Below are 15,809 nucleotides of genomic sequence, written 5' to 3' on the forward strand. Positions count from 1 at the left end.
TGTCCTTTTCTTATGGACTTAACACTCGGTTGAGCACTGCAGACGTTTACCCTGGTCTGTTTGTCTTTGAAGCTTATTTATTTACTTCCTGGATGAAGAGACAAATTTGCATGTGGTAAAATCCAGTATTTCTATCTTGCATTCCAAGGTCCCCATTCTGAAGTTGTTTTCATCCCAAGACGTAAAAGCTAGTTAGGCTTTCTCCTGGTATAAAGCAAGCTTTGAAGGAGTAGAAGGAGGAGAACAGGTCTTGAATTTGATCTTCTGTCTCCCAGATCCACCCTGAGAGGGTTCACGGACCCTCAGCCTTCACCTTGTCCACTTCATTCTCAGCTCTGAGTCCAGAGGCCCTTGAAGGTGCCTATGGCTCCCTGGCGACCCGGGGCCGAGGGACCCCTGGGCATGGGGCCGGGTGAGCAGGTGGGAGCCCTGGGGGGCTGGCCTGGCGGGGAGGCCCACGGAAGGAGCCCTAGGCTCCCTGCGCCAGCTGAGCCCCAGGGAAAGTCCGGTTCTTTCTGAGAACTGAAGCTTAAGCTCTCCCACTTGGGCTGCAGGGCGTGGCCTCGCACCTGAGCCAGGTCAGCTCCCGTGGGAGTCAAGTTCACACTCTGCACGTACCGCACCCTGCCCGGTGTCTGTGCCCAAGGGCTAACGGCTGGCCTCCCTCCGCCTGGACCGCCACCTGCCCACCGCCATTGCGTGGGCCCCAGCCAGCATGCTGTCCCCGCCAGGTGGCACGCAGAGGTGAGTTGGGGTGCACTGGGGTCGGCACAGAGACACAAAACACGTCTCTAGTCCCTGCATATTCCAGGGACTGGCAGAAATGAGCTCTTCTGTGTTTGTCTTTAGAAGGAAGTCACTATATTTGGGGCTATTTCTCAAGAATAACTGCCCTGAACTCACTCTTCATTTCAGGGCGTGAGTGACCCCTCCCTGTCTTCCCAGGCCCGGCGCTGGTCCCGGCCTCTGTGGGGACGTGGGGCTCGGGGCCAAGGGGATGACGGTTTGGTGTCTGGAGTGAAGGCCTGGGTGGGCGGCTGCTGGGGGTCTGGGACCTCCTGGCTTTGTCCTTGTCCCCCCCTTCCCATGGCCAGGCAGGGTGTGCAGCAGGAACTTCCTGGCGTTGGGGGAGTTCCAGCCTGAGCCTCTGACACTCCAGGGCCAGATATCTGCATGAATGTTTTAGGGTGCTCGCTGGAGGGTCTGAGGCACTTAGAGCAAGGCTCCCTCAGGTGCAGGCGCCCGGCCCTGCCGGCTCAGGGTAGTAAGTGCTATGTTTCCCTTTGTATAAACAGAGGGAGTTGTGTTTTTTTGACAGTTCAGGTTCGGAGGGGGGATGGGTGTGTCTGGAAATGCTTTGCATTTTCATTCTCTGTCTCATCCCACACGCTTTGGGGAAACGCCAGTGCCTCTGGGCGCTCTCCCCATGGGCCCCGGACGTGGGCATGACCAACTCTTTCCTCGGGTGAGGACAGCGGGTCCCCAGGGGCCAGCTGACACACGGAAGGTCCGGGTGTCCCCCTCTCCGTGGAGGTGGATGTGGTCACCACCCTGAGGAGGAAGCATGAAGTGGGGACGTCACTCTATCAGCCGGAGGCCAATCCCAGGTCCCACTGGCTGCCCGGCCTCTGGCGCACAGGGAAGGCAAGGGGCCCCAGGGGGAGCCCCCCGGGAGCAGGATGCCTGGTGGGACAGCAGGGCAGTGTGTTGTGGTTCCAGGTGGCCGTCCTGGCACAGGTTTGGGCGGCGGCTGTGCTGGGTGTCCCAGGCTTACGGGTCCACTCAGAGCCCCGGGAGGAAGGGGCTGCCTGGGTCACTCGGACACGCTCGCTCACTGTCTTCACAGCCTTCGACTTGTTTGCTTTCCTCGGATTGTGCACATGTCCAGAGGCCCCTCTCTGTTCGGCCAGCAGGCTTGGCTGGTTGATGGGTAAACTGAGCCATGGCCCTGGGGACAGAGGGACAGTCCCAGGCAGGCTTGCCTGGCGAGGTACCCTGTGGCCCTGGGCACAGGGAGGGGATAAACCCTGGGCAAACTTGGCTGAGCGGGTGCCCAGGGGCCCTGGTGGTCGGAGGAGCCGTCTCGAGCAGAGACATGATCTTCCCCTCCAGGGGGGCTTGTGGTCTCAGCGAGTGGACTGTGATGGGTTAAGGCACAGACCCTCCTCTTTGGGGCACCCTCTGGCTTGGGTGGCATCCCCAGCGGGGACCCCGGCCCCAGGTGGCACAATCTGCCTGGCAGCTGTTGGGGTGAAAGCCCAGATCTTCCAGGTCCTGCCTCAGAGTTGCTTGGGGGACGGGTGCTCCTGAAAACCTGCGTTTCTGGTTTGAGGCCCAGCTCTGTTTCTGGGGATTGAGTATCCCCTGGAGTGCCGAACCTCTGGTCCTGCCTGTGGGTGTGTGTGTGTGTGTGTGTGTGTGTCCCCGTAGGGGGGCTGTGTGACCCTGTGGGGGTTGACCTCGCAGGAGGCTGTGGCTCCAGGTCTTGGGGCCAGTTCTGAGAGTGAGGGGGACGATGCAGGGGGACCTGGGAATAGTCTGCTGGTACCCACCTGTGGTGGCCACGAAGGGGGGAATGGAGAGGGTCAGTGGAGCCCGGGGGGAGGGTGCAGCACCTCCTCACCGTGTCTAGAGCATGCCACCCCCAGTGTGTGGTCAGGTGGGGTTCGCTCTGTCAGGAGTCACCGGTGCTTTTGGGAAAAGCCTGGCTTATGCCCCAAAGCTGTCGTGGAGCCCTACGGTCTGTCCCCACGTGGTCTGTGTGCTGGCCTGTCTGCAGCCGTCACCCTGACCGAGCGCTGGGTGGGTGTCCTCTGAGCTGGCTGCCGGCCAAGACAAGGTGTCCCCTCCAGGTGTGGCCTCCTGCTGGGGGGCTGGGGACAGTGGCCCTCACGGGTTCCCAGTCCACTAGTGGACCAAGGAATAAACCAACTGGAAGATGCTGTTCTCAGGGTGAGTCAGGCCCACACCTTCCAGAAGGCACTGTTTGGTGTGGGACTGTGCGGCTTTGTGATGGGGCCACCGCCACCGTGACCTCTGTGGCTGGTGCCCTGCTGGGCTGTCTGTCCTGGCCTCCGGGCCCGGTCCCGAGCAGGGGTGGGCTGGGAGGAGGGTCGTGTCCTTCCTACACCTGGCCGTGGGAGTGGCTTGGCTCCCAGCCTCCTGGTCTGGCACCCCTTGAGGGCCAGGCCAGGTCTGCCCCAGGGCTTCTCAGAGCCACAGAAACTTCTGGGAGGGACAAACCGGGAGTGTTTTGTGAATTGTCTCGTATTTTCCCAGCATTATGGGCCGCTGGTGCCCTCTGGAGCAGCCATCCGGGAGACACATTTGGCCTCTGCAGTGAAGGTGGTGACCGGTAGCCCTCCCAGGGTCACACCTGGTGGTCGCCCACCCTGCAGGGGCCTGGAGGGCAGGGCTGCGGCCCCACCACCTCCACGGTGCCCCAGTGGATGTGGGCTCGGGTGGCCAGCACAGGAGGCCACTTCTCCCCTGGAGGCCATCCTGGGAGCTCTGGAGGGACCAGGAGGTGAATGCCCTGCCCACCCGCTGCTCCTCCCGTTCCCCCCCCCCCCCCCCCCCCCCGGGGACCCTGGGAGGATCTCACGCCTCTGCTGGTGGGGATGGGCAGTGCCTGCCCTGGGCCACTGAGGCGGCAGGGCTCCTGGGTCTTGCCCCCTGCGGGGCCCCCAAGGCAGACTCTGGGTCCCTGGGGAGGGGGTACTGCAGTGGGGGTGGGGCCTTCACGCAACCCCCCCCCCCCCCGCCTCCCCGAGGAGGGAAGGTGCAGGCCAGGGTGGGCGAGGCTCCAGCTGTGTGACCGGATGGCCTGTCACGGAGCGGCGTTCTGGCGGCCGGCCCGATGGGCTCTGGGCGTGAGGAGCTGGGACGCTCAGGCTGAGGACGGCTCGGGCACCAGGCCCTGCTGCGGCAAGGTTGCTGGGCCAGGGCGTGTGCCGTCCTTGTCAACGGGCGATGGACAGGGCGTGGAGGGGCCGGGGGCCGTGCCGTCGTGGGGAGGGGCTCCCCGGGGGCTCCTTGGCCTCAGCGCGCCGGGGAGGGAGTCAGGACAGCACCCGGCTGAGGCGGAGGGGCCGAGTGCCCACCTCCCCACGGCGAAGGTGACCCAGGTGCAGCACCAGCGCCCAGGACACACTTCATGCGTCGCTCTGCAAACAGGTGTCGAAACAACCCGGGCGACACCCTCAGGTGTTTTCTGGTCTGGTCTGTCCTGCTCCATGTTTTATTTTAATCTACTCAGTTTGTTCTTTTCTCCCTACATCTGCCTTATTTTATTCTGTATCTGTTCAGTCCTGCTCTCTCTCTCTATCCTAACCCATCCTAACCCGTCCCATCCCATCCCGTCCCGTCTGTGGCCATGTTTCTCTGTCACGTCTTGCGGACAGTTACAATGTGGCCTTCTTTTCTTCTTCTAGAAGAAGCCCTTGGGTGGAGGGTGGCCCATATTATTCGGGAGATGTTGGGTTTGGGTGTCTGGCAGCCCATCCCTGTTTCTTCTTGGTTCTTCTTTGTATGGATGGCTCTGTGCTCTACCCACCCTGGCGTTGATGGTGTCTTCAGCAGAGGAAGCTGTGCCGACCTGGGAGACCTGGGGTGGCCCTGCCCCCCCGGCCTTGTGCTGATGCAGCTCCCAGGGGCAGCAGAGACCAGCCTTTCAGGCAAGTGCTTGGCTGTGGGCAGGGAGCCCTGAGTAACATCCATCCTGTCCTTGGCCCCCACTGATGAGATGCTCCGACTGTACCTGATGCCCTCAGCTTGTCCTTGGACCTACAGTGGTACAAGGGGCTCAATGAGGGCCAGGTGAAAGATGACGGATGCACCATGAGCAGGGATTTGGCGGGGGGGGGGGGGGGGGCGGCTTTGTGTGACAACCTTGGATCCTACATGCGAGCCCTGGGTTGGAGCCCCAGATGGGCTGAGGGAGAATGTGTTCTAAGGAAGCCCATTGGGTCCGGAGGCCCAGAGGACAGAAGGAGGGCTTTGTAACACTTGACGGTTGTGTGTACAGGTGAGGGGGGAGGGTGCTGGGTCTTTCCAGCCCGTTCTCCTGCTTCCCTCGGGCCGTGGGACCACCGAGATGGAACAGAGAGTGTGGCCGGGCAGGTGGCTGGGTGTAGCCCGGGGCCTCCTGTGCATTCTGTGGGGCTGAAAGTCAGCTCTCCGGATTAGGGTCAGTCCTGTTTTTTCTAGATTTTGGCTGAAACTGGCTGACTACTGGATGACCATCAGGCATTTGGTTCTATGTCCTTCTTCAGTCCCACTGAGGCGAGTGTCTGTTTATAAGGAACTGGTCAGCTGGAACAGCAGGTGTGGGTGTGTGTGGGTGTGTGTATGTGTGTAGGTGTGTGTGGGGGTGTGGGGGGTGTGGGGGAGGGTGGGAACGAGTAATCCGGATATAAAAAACCCATTTCCGTCAGCCCCCCTGTGAGTCTCCCTCACAGTAAGCAAGCTCGCCAGACCAGAAGCTCCTGAGCTGGAGGTGGGATGTGCCAATACTGTTTTTATCCATGATTTGAGTCTTGTGTTGGTTCTTACCCACATGCCTGGGACTTCTCCCTGAGGGACCTGGGAGCAGACCCACCTGGGGCTCAGGGGCCTGGGGCCTTGAGCTCTCCCACGGGTGCGCCCCGGGACTGGACCAGGGCCACGTCTGGCAGACGGCACTGGCTCTCGGGCCTCTGCTGCAGGGGTTCTGGTACCGCTTGCTGGGACTCTGTGGCCTCTAAGAACAAAGCCTGACCGAGAGCCTGCTGGCCCCCCGGATGCCACGGGACACCAGCCTTTCATGTTCCCGAGGCGGGCAGCAGGCCCACCACCTGGATGCTGGGCACTGAGCCCCACCCCAGGCATTCCGAGGCAGGAAGGTTGAGACTCTGGGAGTTGTCCTGTGAGCAGCCCAGGCCAAGCCCCCAAGGAAAGGGAGGTCCACAGAGACCTTTGTGCCTGAGCGGCAGGCACTGGGGGGGTGGGGGGGGATGTAGGAAGCCCCTTTCAGCTAAGGCACTTGGGAGCACTGTCACGTGGTAATCATTTCCAGCTATATTTATTTGTTCCCACAATTACTGGCTTTCAAAAAAGTCTTTTTGGCATCTGAACACTTTGAAAATATTTTTAAATAGGTTTTTTTAAATCACTTTAAACAGTTTTATTGGCACGTAATTCACATAGCAAACAATTCACCCATTTAACGTCGTGCAGCCACTGGGCTCTCCGTAGAGAACGCACGTCTGTGTGTCAGACACACAGGCCACAGAGGGGCTCCCGGCTCCCCATCTGGCGCTTGGCAGCAAATCCCGCCCACCCGCGGCCCTGAGGGTGGGCCACCTGGCACCCTGGCGGCTCCAGAACCGTGACCCGGCGGCCCCCGTGGGCGTTTGGGCCACAGGTTCTTTTGGCAAAAGAAGAGCCTCTCTTGAGAAGCACACGGATTTCTCTGAGGACTGTTTGTTCTAGTCGGACAGCTGTGAGAAACAGGCCAGTTCTTGTCGCCTCAAGGCCAAAGGGGAGGATTTCGAACAGATGGTCAGCGTGTGACAGAGCTTCATTCAGCTCCTCTGCGAGGGACCAGCAAACACACCGTGTTTGCAGAAGGGAGTTTATGTGGCGGCACAGTGGGGTCTGTAAGATCGCGAGGGTAGAGACCAGCCTGGGTAGTATCCCGTGTGGGCCTTGCCCAGTGGGCGTTAGAGTGTATATGGGCTGTAAAACCACTGTGGCTTCATCCACACTCAGGTACGAGGGGAACCCCCCCCCCCCCCGGGAAGGCCTCACGGGTTCCGGAGAAATGGCATGACTGCTGTGCAGGAACCCCAGGACCCTGGAGCCCTGGGACCACAGTGAGGCCTTCTGGAGCTGGGAAAGGTTGTCGCTTCTTTTGTGGGAAGGGGACAGGGTATGCCAAGAAATGGTCAGCACTGGTGTGTGCGCAGTGTGGATGGAGCCAACGAGTAATGATGGGCTACTCTAATTCGGCCGTCTCCCGTGAGACCACCCTCCTGTGCGGGAAAGGGGACGCAAGAGGCAGCGGGAGGAGGTTTGTCCAAAAAGCTGCAGTCTTGAATCACAGCGGACCTGTCAGTGTGAGCTCGTGAGCGATTCTGCCTCGACATGTGCCGTTCTAGCTTTGCTGCCCCTGAAACCACGACCTTCCCTGAGCAGTGAGCACCCCAGCCCCCAGATTATGGTCCCTAAAGACCGTCCCTACCAGTGGGACCAGGGTTTCTTGGAGATGGGGCTGGCTCCAGGCCCAGGCCAGGAGGCGAGCAGGACAGGGCTGGAGTGTCCTGTGTCCCAGCCAGCACGGATGCAGCACCAGGGGCACCAGGCTTCTGGAATGAAACAGTGGCGCCCAGTAAATGGGCAGCATGGGAGAGAGACTGGAAGTGACAGCCACGATGTACAAAGAATGTTCTAGTGATAAGCACCCAGAAATGGGACTTGGACGAATGTTTCATTTCCAGTGGCAAGAAAAACTAGCAAATCAAAATAAATACAACGGGAGGCACAGGACCGACGTCATGGAAACAGCCAGAATGTGTTGAGAGTGTCCAGGTTGACCATCTGATTGAAGGGTACAGACCTTGGACATGCAGACGGAGGACGGGTGGACTCAGTGCTTCCCGTGGCGTGGCAGCGTTGTAACGATGTCCCTCTTTCCAAACTTGCACCAACGCCACCCCCCATCTCCCTTCCTGGGCTTCTGGTGTCCCCCAAGTTCTGCCCTGTCCACTGAGGGCTCCGCTGGGCACCTCTCTGCTCTTGACCCTGGCCGTGTCTTCCCCTTGGAGTCCCCACCCCTCTCCATCTGGGAGGTCACTGATGCGTTTCTTCCCTGTTTGTTCCCTGGCTGGGCCACAGCGATGGCTCTGTGGGCGGGGACAGCGTGGCCCTCTGGTTAACGCAGCTCTGGGTCACAGGCCTCTTTTGCATCCTAGCGTGGGGCCCTGGGCGAGGCTTGTGACTTCCCTCTGCCCAGTGGCTACCAGCGATGACCCATGGGGACGCCACGGGGTAGAGCACGTCGGGTGCTGGGATAAGGGGATCCGTGGTGACTACAGGATGAATTGCTGGTCACAACCTGGCTGGGCAAAGGCTCTGTGCATTTTAATCCAGAGGTCCCAGGAGGCGGTGCCAGTCAGGACACCAGTGACAGGGAGGGAGGGACAGCCTTGGGCTCTCCACACCTGCCACATTTAAATGTTGCCCGTTTGGAATTTATTCTCATCCGTGGGGTGAGGGAAATCCGGCATAAGCCTTTTCCAGAGCTAGCTAGCCAGCTGCTCACGCCATCCACCGCTGCCTCCCTCACTCCTCTCCCTGGAAAGCTCCCTCACCCCCCACCCCTCCCCTGGGCTCCTGTCCTGCACTAACACCAAGGAGCTTCAGAGAGAGTGGTTTTCTATGCCTTGCAGTGGAGACCCTGTGTCCCTTATAATTACTGCTTAGAATGTCCCTGGCTATTACTGTATGACTTGCTTCCCTTGGAACTCTAGAATTGACTTATTATTAAAGATTCTCTTCTGGGAATTATGTTAAACTTTTTTTCAACGTTTTTTTCTTTTTTTTTTTAATTTTATTTTTGGGACAGAGAGAGAGCATGAACGGGGGAGGGGCAGAGAGAGAGGGAGACACAGAATCGGAAACAGGCTCCAGGCTCTGAGCCATCAGCCCAGAGCCTGACGCGGGGCTCGAACTCCCGGACCGCGAGATCGTGACCTGGCTGAAGTCGGACGCTTAACCAACTGTGCCACCCAGGCGCCCCATGGGAATTATGTTAAACTTTGAGCGTGTTTGATGCAGAAATCTGGTCACCTCCTTTGTCCCAGGATGGGGGTGTGCCGGCCACTGCCGAGCGGGGGTGAGGGCCTCCTCTTTGCTCCTGTTTCAGCCTCGGGGCCAGGGAGCCCTGACTGGTGGGCCACGCGTGGATATAGCCACTTCTCCTCCGAGGAGTGCAGTGCTCCCCACCCCCCCCCGCCCCCGTTCCCAGCTTGTCACACCCCTGTGTACCCTGATGTGAAAGCCCCAGTCTGAGCAGGAAGTTCCTCCCTATGTGCTCTCCAGATGCTAAGCTCTTTGAGTCCAGATGTGGCACCCAGTTCCCTCATAACCTGTGAGCTGACCTCCTTCAAGGCCAAGGGCCCACACGGCAGAGCCCCCTCCCCCCGCGCCCCCTCTGGCCACCGCCATGCCCTCCGCTTCCCCTGCTCAGAGGCCTTTTGGGTACCGGCTACCCCTCCAGGGAGCCCCTGGGACAGTCTGCTGACCCAGGCACAACCTGTTGGGGACACTCAGGCCCCCCAGTTAGGCTCCAGGAAGAGACCTCCTCTGTCTTTTTCCTTTCAAGCCCGGGGAAGTATGAGGCTCAGCCTCTGAGCACAGGTCTTGTCCAAGGGGAGGCCTGGGGAGCTAGCTCCCTTGTGTACAGGGAAGCAGGTGGGTGGGAGGGCACTCTGGGGGAAGTCTGAGGAGCTGGGAACAGCCTGGAAGGACGGCTGTGAAATCTTCCCGGCCACATCTGCAGACAGGGGCCAGGCAGCCGCCTGTCCTGGAGTCGAGGATCTGGGCTGGGCGGCTCCTCCCGGCTCGCCCCTCTTGGAGTTCAGAGTCCCAAGCTCTGTGCTGTCGTTGGCAAAGCCCAGGAGGGGACACTGGGGTCCTCTCTCCGACAGGTCAGGGCACGGAGCTAATCTAGTCAACCACCACTAAACCACGTGTGTCTCCCATTAGACGGCCGGGCCACAGGCCGGGCGTGACGGGCAGAGCTCGGAAGAGGCTGCAGCCCCTCTTGGTGGCTCTGAAAGGACCCTGCCTCCGGCTGTCTCGGGTGGAAGGAGAGACCCTGGCCTCTCCCTGCCTTAGCTCCTGTCCGCAAGGTGCCGTCCCCGTCGAGTGTGGAGGTCCAGGCTGTTTTCGGCTGTGCAGACACAGCGGGACAGCTCGCTATCAACTGCGGCTGAAAATACCTCGATGCAAATGGACAGTTTTAGTGCACAGGGGCTGAAAGCATTAACAGGCACCAGAACGGGCATTTATCGGTCTGATGTCAGGAACATAATTGCAGACCAGGGCCCGGTGAGGCCCTGAAGACGGTTTTCGCGCCACGTTGCGGCATGCCTACGGGTGGCCGGCTGCAGCTCTGTGTCTGGGGCCACCTGGGTCGTGAATTCTGTATGCAGAACCTGACGTCAAGTGCTGTCACCTGACTGCTGTGGTGAACAGAGGCCTGACTTCCGGGTGGCTCTGGGCCAGCTTGCTGCTGGCCTGGCCACCTGGGTCCTGGGCCACTAGCCAGGTCACGTGTGAGGCAGCCTCTTGTATTTCCTCCAGAGATGTGTCTGCCTCCGAAGGTAAGCCCAGCTCGGGCCCAGGCTGCAGCCCACCGTTCCCAGAGATTTACAGAAATATAGCCGTATAGACACCCACCACCTTCTCCCTGTCCCCCCACTACAGAGGCTGTAAACACTGAGTAATGCTTTCTCAGCAACCCCTTGCAGCTGGACGTGAGCATGTGACTGAATTTTGGTCAACAAGGTGGAGGTGGAATTTTGCTAAGGGCTTTAAGAAGGCGTCTGCCTCTATCATGGCTGGCCCTGCCCCTTCTCCCTTCTTGCTGATCCAAATGTTGATGTGATGTCTGGAGCTTGGCAGCCATTTTGTGACCATGAGGCTACAAGCCGGGAGAGGGAGAGATGTCCACATCCTCAATGTGGTGGGGCTAAGTCTGCCAGAAGCAGCAGCCTCCCCTCTCCAGACTTCTGGATTGGTGAGGAGAATCCACCATTGTTTTCTGACTGGGGCGCTAAGTTACATGGCATTTTTATCCTGATGTGCAGATGTGTGGCACAGCCCCAGCAATTCCGGACTCCCTTTCCAGCCACGGGCTGGCATCTCTGCTTGGGTGTCCCAGGACATTTCATATGCAACAGAGTTGCTCCCCCCACCTTCCAAACGTGCCCCTGCCCCGCTGCTCTCTCTCTCCTCCATCCCACGCCGCTCTTCTCTTGTGGGGCCCCTCCCCTCCCCCAGTGGTGGAAAATCAGGACGTCCCACCTCTCAGACCCTCTCTTGATACGCCCGTGGGGGTGTGAGCTCAGGGGTCTATGGCAGGCCAGACTCCCAAGGATCCCTGCCGAGGGCTCATCAGCTGGCCCCTCTCGCTGCCCCCCTCCCCAGCTTCTCCTGGCTTCTGAGCAGCAGAAGGGTGCAGTACGGGGCCAAGAGGGGGTAGAGTTTGATGATTCAGGCCCTTCCTGGGTCTCAGCCCCCACCCCAGAGGCCCCATGGGGTGGGTGCAGGTAGGTACTCGATAGGAGCTGATACACGGATGACAGGGGTGGGGGGTGGAGGGGGTGGTGCCGGCCCCTCCCATGCCCCTGAGGGGGGCTGAAGGGCTCGCTCTGCCCCACAGGTGCTTCCAGGCCATTCTCCTTCTGGCCCTGATCGTGTTCCTGCTGGCTGGCTTCCTGCACAGGGACATCAGGCTGTTCGAACCGTGAGTTCTGTGTTGGGTGCCCCATGGTTCGGACACTGCCCCCTCCCAGAGTCGTGCCTGAGACCCCAGGCTGTCTACCTCTGGGTGGCATCCAGCACTGGCTGGTGACCATTCCTTTCAGGGATCCTATAGCCCTCTGGAGCCCTCCCAGTGTCTCCTGTGGACAGTGAGCTGCCCAGCCTCTGGGGAGGGCTCGGGGAGGACGGGGGTGGGCCTGGGTGTCGGGCAGAGTCGCTGTGTGCAGAGGGTGACCAGGTGCTGGGAGGCAGGGCCAGGGCCCGCGGTAGGTCTGGGACGGCCAGGCCCCTGTTCCCCTGCCTGCCAGTGGTTCGTCCTCTGTGAAGCCAGGTCCTCAGGGGTGGTCACCCAGGTCCAGGGCTGGCCACTGGGAGGTCTTGTGGCTCCGGGCCTCTTCTCCCTGACCCTACCACCTCTGGTTGGATTTCCCCAAGGGGCACCCAAGCTGCCCGGGTCTCTGCTGGCTCCCGCATTGTACCCAGGGCTGGCACAGCTTCTGGATCCCGTCTGCCCCCCTCCCCCACTATCCTGGGTTATTCTTACCGGTCGCGCACTCGGGCACGGAAGGTGCCCGCTCTCCAGGCTGGAGTCACAGCTGGGAGGTGCTGTCGTGGGATCACGAGAGAGGCCACCAGTGTCCACTCTGGCCCTGCAGTCAGGCTGGCCGGTCCAGGCATGAAGGGTCAGCCAAGAAATGCTGGATGTGGTGTCCAGTCCACAGGGCCAGAGCCATGCTGGGTGCCCTGAGAACCAAACAGAAAGTTGGGAGGCAAAAGAAAGGGTGCCAGGGCCTGGGGACTGAGCTGTGGGATGTGGGGGGGACAGATGATGTGCCACTTAGGGAGCAGTCAGGCCCGTGCCAGTGGGCCCTCTGGGGTTGCAGGGTTGGGGTCTCTGGTGGGTGGGGGACACAGGTTTTGGTGTTACCGTAGGGAAAGTGTGGGTTAGGGGATCTTCGGTTAGGGAAAGCTTGGTGGTGGATGGTCTGAGGGTCTCCAGGTTGTGGGGTTGGGGGTCTCTCTGGGCGGAGGGTCTGTGGGCCCTCCCTGGTTGACATTGGCTATGCTCTCCCCCCAGCCTGCTCTGGGGCCAGGCCGAGGGGCCACCCGTTATCAACGTCATGTTCCTCAAGACGCACAAGACCGCCAGCAGCACGGTGCTCAACATCCTCTTCCGCTTTGCGGAGACGCACAACCTGTCGGTGGCGCTACCCGCCGGCTCTCGCTTTCACCTGGGCTACCCCTGGCTCTTCCTGGCGCGCTACGTGGAGGGCCTGGAGTCCCCCGGCCCGCAGCGGCATTTCAACATCATGTGCAACCACCTGAGGTTCAACCTGCCGGAGGTGCGGGGCGTGCGGAGGAGGGCAGAGGTGCAGGGGGTGAGACGCAGCCCCAGGCACTTTGTGGCTTTGAGGTGTGACCATGGGGTGGGGGGTGGGGGCGGCCTGGACGCTGGAGAGACTAAGGCTCTGAGTGTGCGTGCGTGCAGACCTCGCCGGAGCCTCGCACGGGGCCGGACGAGGCCTGCCACACACCTTGCTCCCCTCCCCTGCTGACGGGTGCCTGCAATTGCTTTTGGAGTTGGATGTGGGCACCCTCGTGGCCTGCCGCCCTCTCCATCTGCGTCTCTGGACTCCCACTCTTGGTCCCCAAACCCACCGACCTCTCCCTCCCCAGGACCTTTGCACATGCTGCCCCCTTTTGAGGGGGCACTCTTCACAGCTCCTCCTCCTCCGGGTATTTAAAATTTTTTTCTTAAGGTTTATCTTTGAGAGAGAGGGAGAGAGAAAGGCAGAGTGTGAGCAGGGGAGGGGCAGAGAGACAGGGAGACACAGAATCGGAAGCAGGTTCTAGGCTCCCAGCTGTCAGCACAGAGCCCGACGTGGGGCTCAAACTCAGGAGCCATGAGATCATGGCCTGAGCCGAAGTCTGACGCTCAACCCACTGAGCCACCCAGGCACCCCTCGAATCTCCGTTTAAAGGTCGTCACTTCCTCCCGCCAGCTTCCCTGACCTGCTTTCGGAAGGCTTAGCGGGGGGGGGGGGGGGGACAAGGAGAGGGGGCGGGGCCCCCGTCGAGGTCTTTCGGATCCTTCTGGACAAGGGCGGCGGAGGGTGTGGGCAGGGGAGCGAGGCGGCCCCGGGTGCCCCGGCAGAGGAGTCACCAGCCCTTCCCGTCATGTCTCCAAACAGGTGCAGAAGGTCATGCCCGAAGACACTTTCTACTTCTCCATCCTCAGAAACCCCGTCTTCCAGCTGGAGTCCGCCTTCGCCTACTACAGGAAAGACGTGCCCGCCTTCCGGGCGGCGGGCAGCCTGGACGCCTTCCTGGCCGCTCCGCGCACCTACTACCACCGCGGCGCGGGCCTGCGCAACGCCCCCGCCCGGAACGGCATGTGGTTCGACCTGGGCTTCGACAACGACGCGCCGGCCGACGAGGCGTACGTGCGCGCGCGCCTCGCCGACGTGGAGCGGCGCTTCCAGCTGGTGCTCATCGCCGAGCACTTGGACGAGTCCCTGGTGCTGCTGCGCCACCTGCTGCGCTGGCGGCTGGACGACGTGGTGGCCTTCCCGCTCAACTCGCGCAGCCCGCGCAGCGTCGCCGGCCTGTCGCCCGAGGCCCGCGCGCGCGCCCGGCGCTGGTGCGCCCTCGACTGGCGCCTCTACGAGCACTTCAACCGCACCCTGTGGGCCCGCGTGCGCGCCGAGCTGGGCCCGCGGCGCCTGCGCTCCGAGGTGGCCCGGCTGCGGGCGCGGCGGCGGGAGCTCGCGGCGCGGTGCCTGCAGGACGGCGAGGCCAAGAACGGGTCGCAGATCACCGACCGCCGGCTGCGCCCCTACCAGTCGGGCGTGGCCGACATCATGGGCTACAACCTCCGGCGGGACCTGGACAACCAGACGCGGCAGATGTGCCTGAGGATGGTGACGCCCGAGCTCCAGTACATGGCCCACCTGTACGCCCGCCAGTTCCCGGGGAAGCCCCCCAAGAACATCCCCTTCCTGGAGGAATAGAGGGACGGGGTCGGGCCCCCCGTGTGACTGCAGCCCCCTCCTGCCATGGCGGGGAGGTCGTGGCCCCAGTTCATGCGGGGGCGGGGGGGGGGGAGCTCCGCAGCAGCCCCTCTTTAGGGTGAAGACCCCCGTGAAGGCGCCCACCCGGGATGCATCCTCTTGGAGGGGCCTTTTCGGTGAGGGCCCCGATCTCGGACAGTAGGGACACCTGGTCTGAGGGCATGAACCTGTTCAACAGAATACGCTCACGTGTTTAATTAGACGTCAGTCCCACGAAGGAACACACACGGACACGCGGCCCATCAGAGCGCATGCCAGCACGGCCGGTGGAAGGATCCACTGGACACGTGAACCGTCAGAAGAACTGGAACTCAGAGAACCCAGAGGGGCTTGGGCAGCAGGGCCATGGGTCGCCGAGGGAGCCCAGAGTGGCTCCCTGAACTTGCCGGTCACAGAGACACTTGTGCCGCACCCACGGGCGGCACTTGGATAACAGGCCCAGGAAACTGGTATGAGGCAGTGAGTCTGGAATGTTCAGCTTCCCATCTCTTTGGCTGTATGAGGTTTCTGTCCAGCTGAAGAATGGCTTTAGGTTGAGAAACGTTCCAACTGTGTATAAGACGCATGGTTTGGCCGGAGCACAAGGGGGGGGGGTTAGTCCTGCAGCTCCCTGTTGGGACAGCCCCCCGGAGTGTCTGCTGGAGGAGCCCCCGCGGCTGGTGGCACCCTCCCTTGTGCCGGAGACCCCCTCGGATGCAGCGCCAGAGGGGGGCGGCTTCCAGGCACCCCTGTTTGCCACCCGTGGGGAGGGACTGAGGACCCCCTGCCTAGCAGGACAGGATCCCTGGCTGCCCCGGGGCCCAGTGCTTAGGGCGGGGTGCACACTGGAACCAGATGCCCCGTGTCCCGAGAGAAGTGGGGTGCCTGGGGCAGCCAAGAACCAGAACTGCTCTCACACGCTCAGCCGGGAGGCTCAGCCTGGCCTGTCTGCCGGGTGCCCGGGGTCTTCTTCCTTCCACGCCAGGGTCCTCGGCCCGAAGTCCCCAGTTGCCTGGCCGGGAGTGGGGGGGGGGCAACCTGGGGAGGGGGCGTGGCCGCACTTTTCAGGGGGTCAGCATTTCGCAGAGACACCCAGCCATCAGAACAGGCAGCAACTACCTTGGACATCAATTTAATGGGAAATTTAAGAATAATGAATCTTCAGTGAGATTAGAGGACCTATTGCAGAGATTTTTGAGAGTAAAACAGGATATCAGAAACTGAAAACCT

The 15,809-nt window shown here is 61.3% G+C and overlaps 1 protein-coding gene across 2 annotated transcripts; it reads left to right on the forward strand.

Moving 5' to 3' along the window:
* The first annotated feature begins 509 nt into the window (after nucleotides 1-509).
* GAL3ST2 (galactose-3-O-sulfotransferase 2) lies at nucleotides 510-15,601 on the forward strand. Of its 2 annotated transcripts, XM_023260026.2 has the most exons (4): nucleotides 510-744; nucleotides 11,429-11,512; nucleotides 12,608-12,872; nucleotides 13,722-15,601. In XM_023260026.2, the coding sequence occupies exons 1-4, from the start codon at nucleotides 716-718 to the stop codon at nucleotides 14,538-14,540; spliced, it is 1,197 nt and encodes a 398-aa protein (XP_023115794.1). In that variant the 5' UTR covers nucleotides 510-715; the 3' UTR covers nucleotides 14,541-15,601. The 2 variants fall into 2 exon arrangements, with proteins under 2 accessions (XP_023115794.1, XP_044890688.1); XM_045034753.1 differs by lacking the exon at nucleotides 510-744 and having other exon boundaries at nucleotides 9,471-11,512.
* Nucleotides 15,602-15,809: the final 208 nt, after the last annotated feature.

This window comes from Felis catus, chromosome C1 (genome assembly GCF_018350175.1).
Source record: "Felis catus isolate Fca126 chromosome C1, F.catus_Fca126_mat1.0, whole genome shotgun sequence".
NCBI lineage: Eukaryota > Metazoa > Chordata > Mammalia > Carnivora > Felidae > Felis > Felis catus.

Coding starts and splice junctions, on each gene's coding strand:
- GAL3ST2 (XM_045034753.1), top strand. CDS start 11,388: ATGCCCCTGAGGGGGGCTGAAGGGCTCGCTCTGCCCCACAGGTGCTTC. Junction 11,513..12,607: donor GACATCAGGCTGTTCGAACC/GTGAGTTCTGTG, acceptor CTCTCCCCCCAG/CCTGCTCTGGGGCCAGGCCG. Junction 12,873..13,721: donor TGAGGTTCAACCTGCCGGAG/GTGCGGGGCGTG, acceptor GTCTCCAAACAG/GTGCAGAAGGTCATGCCCGA.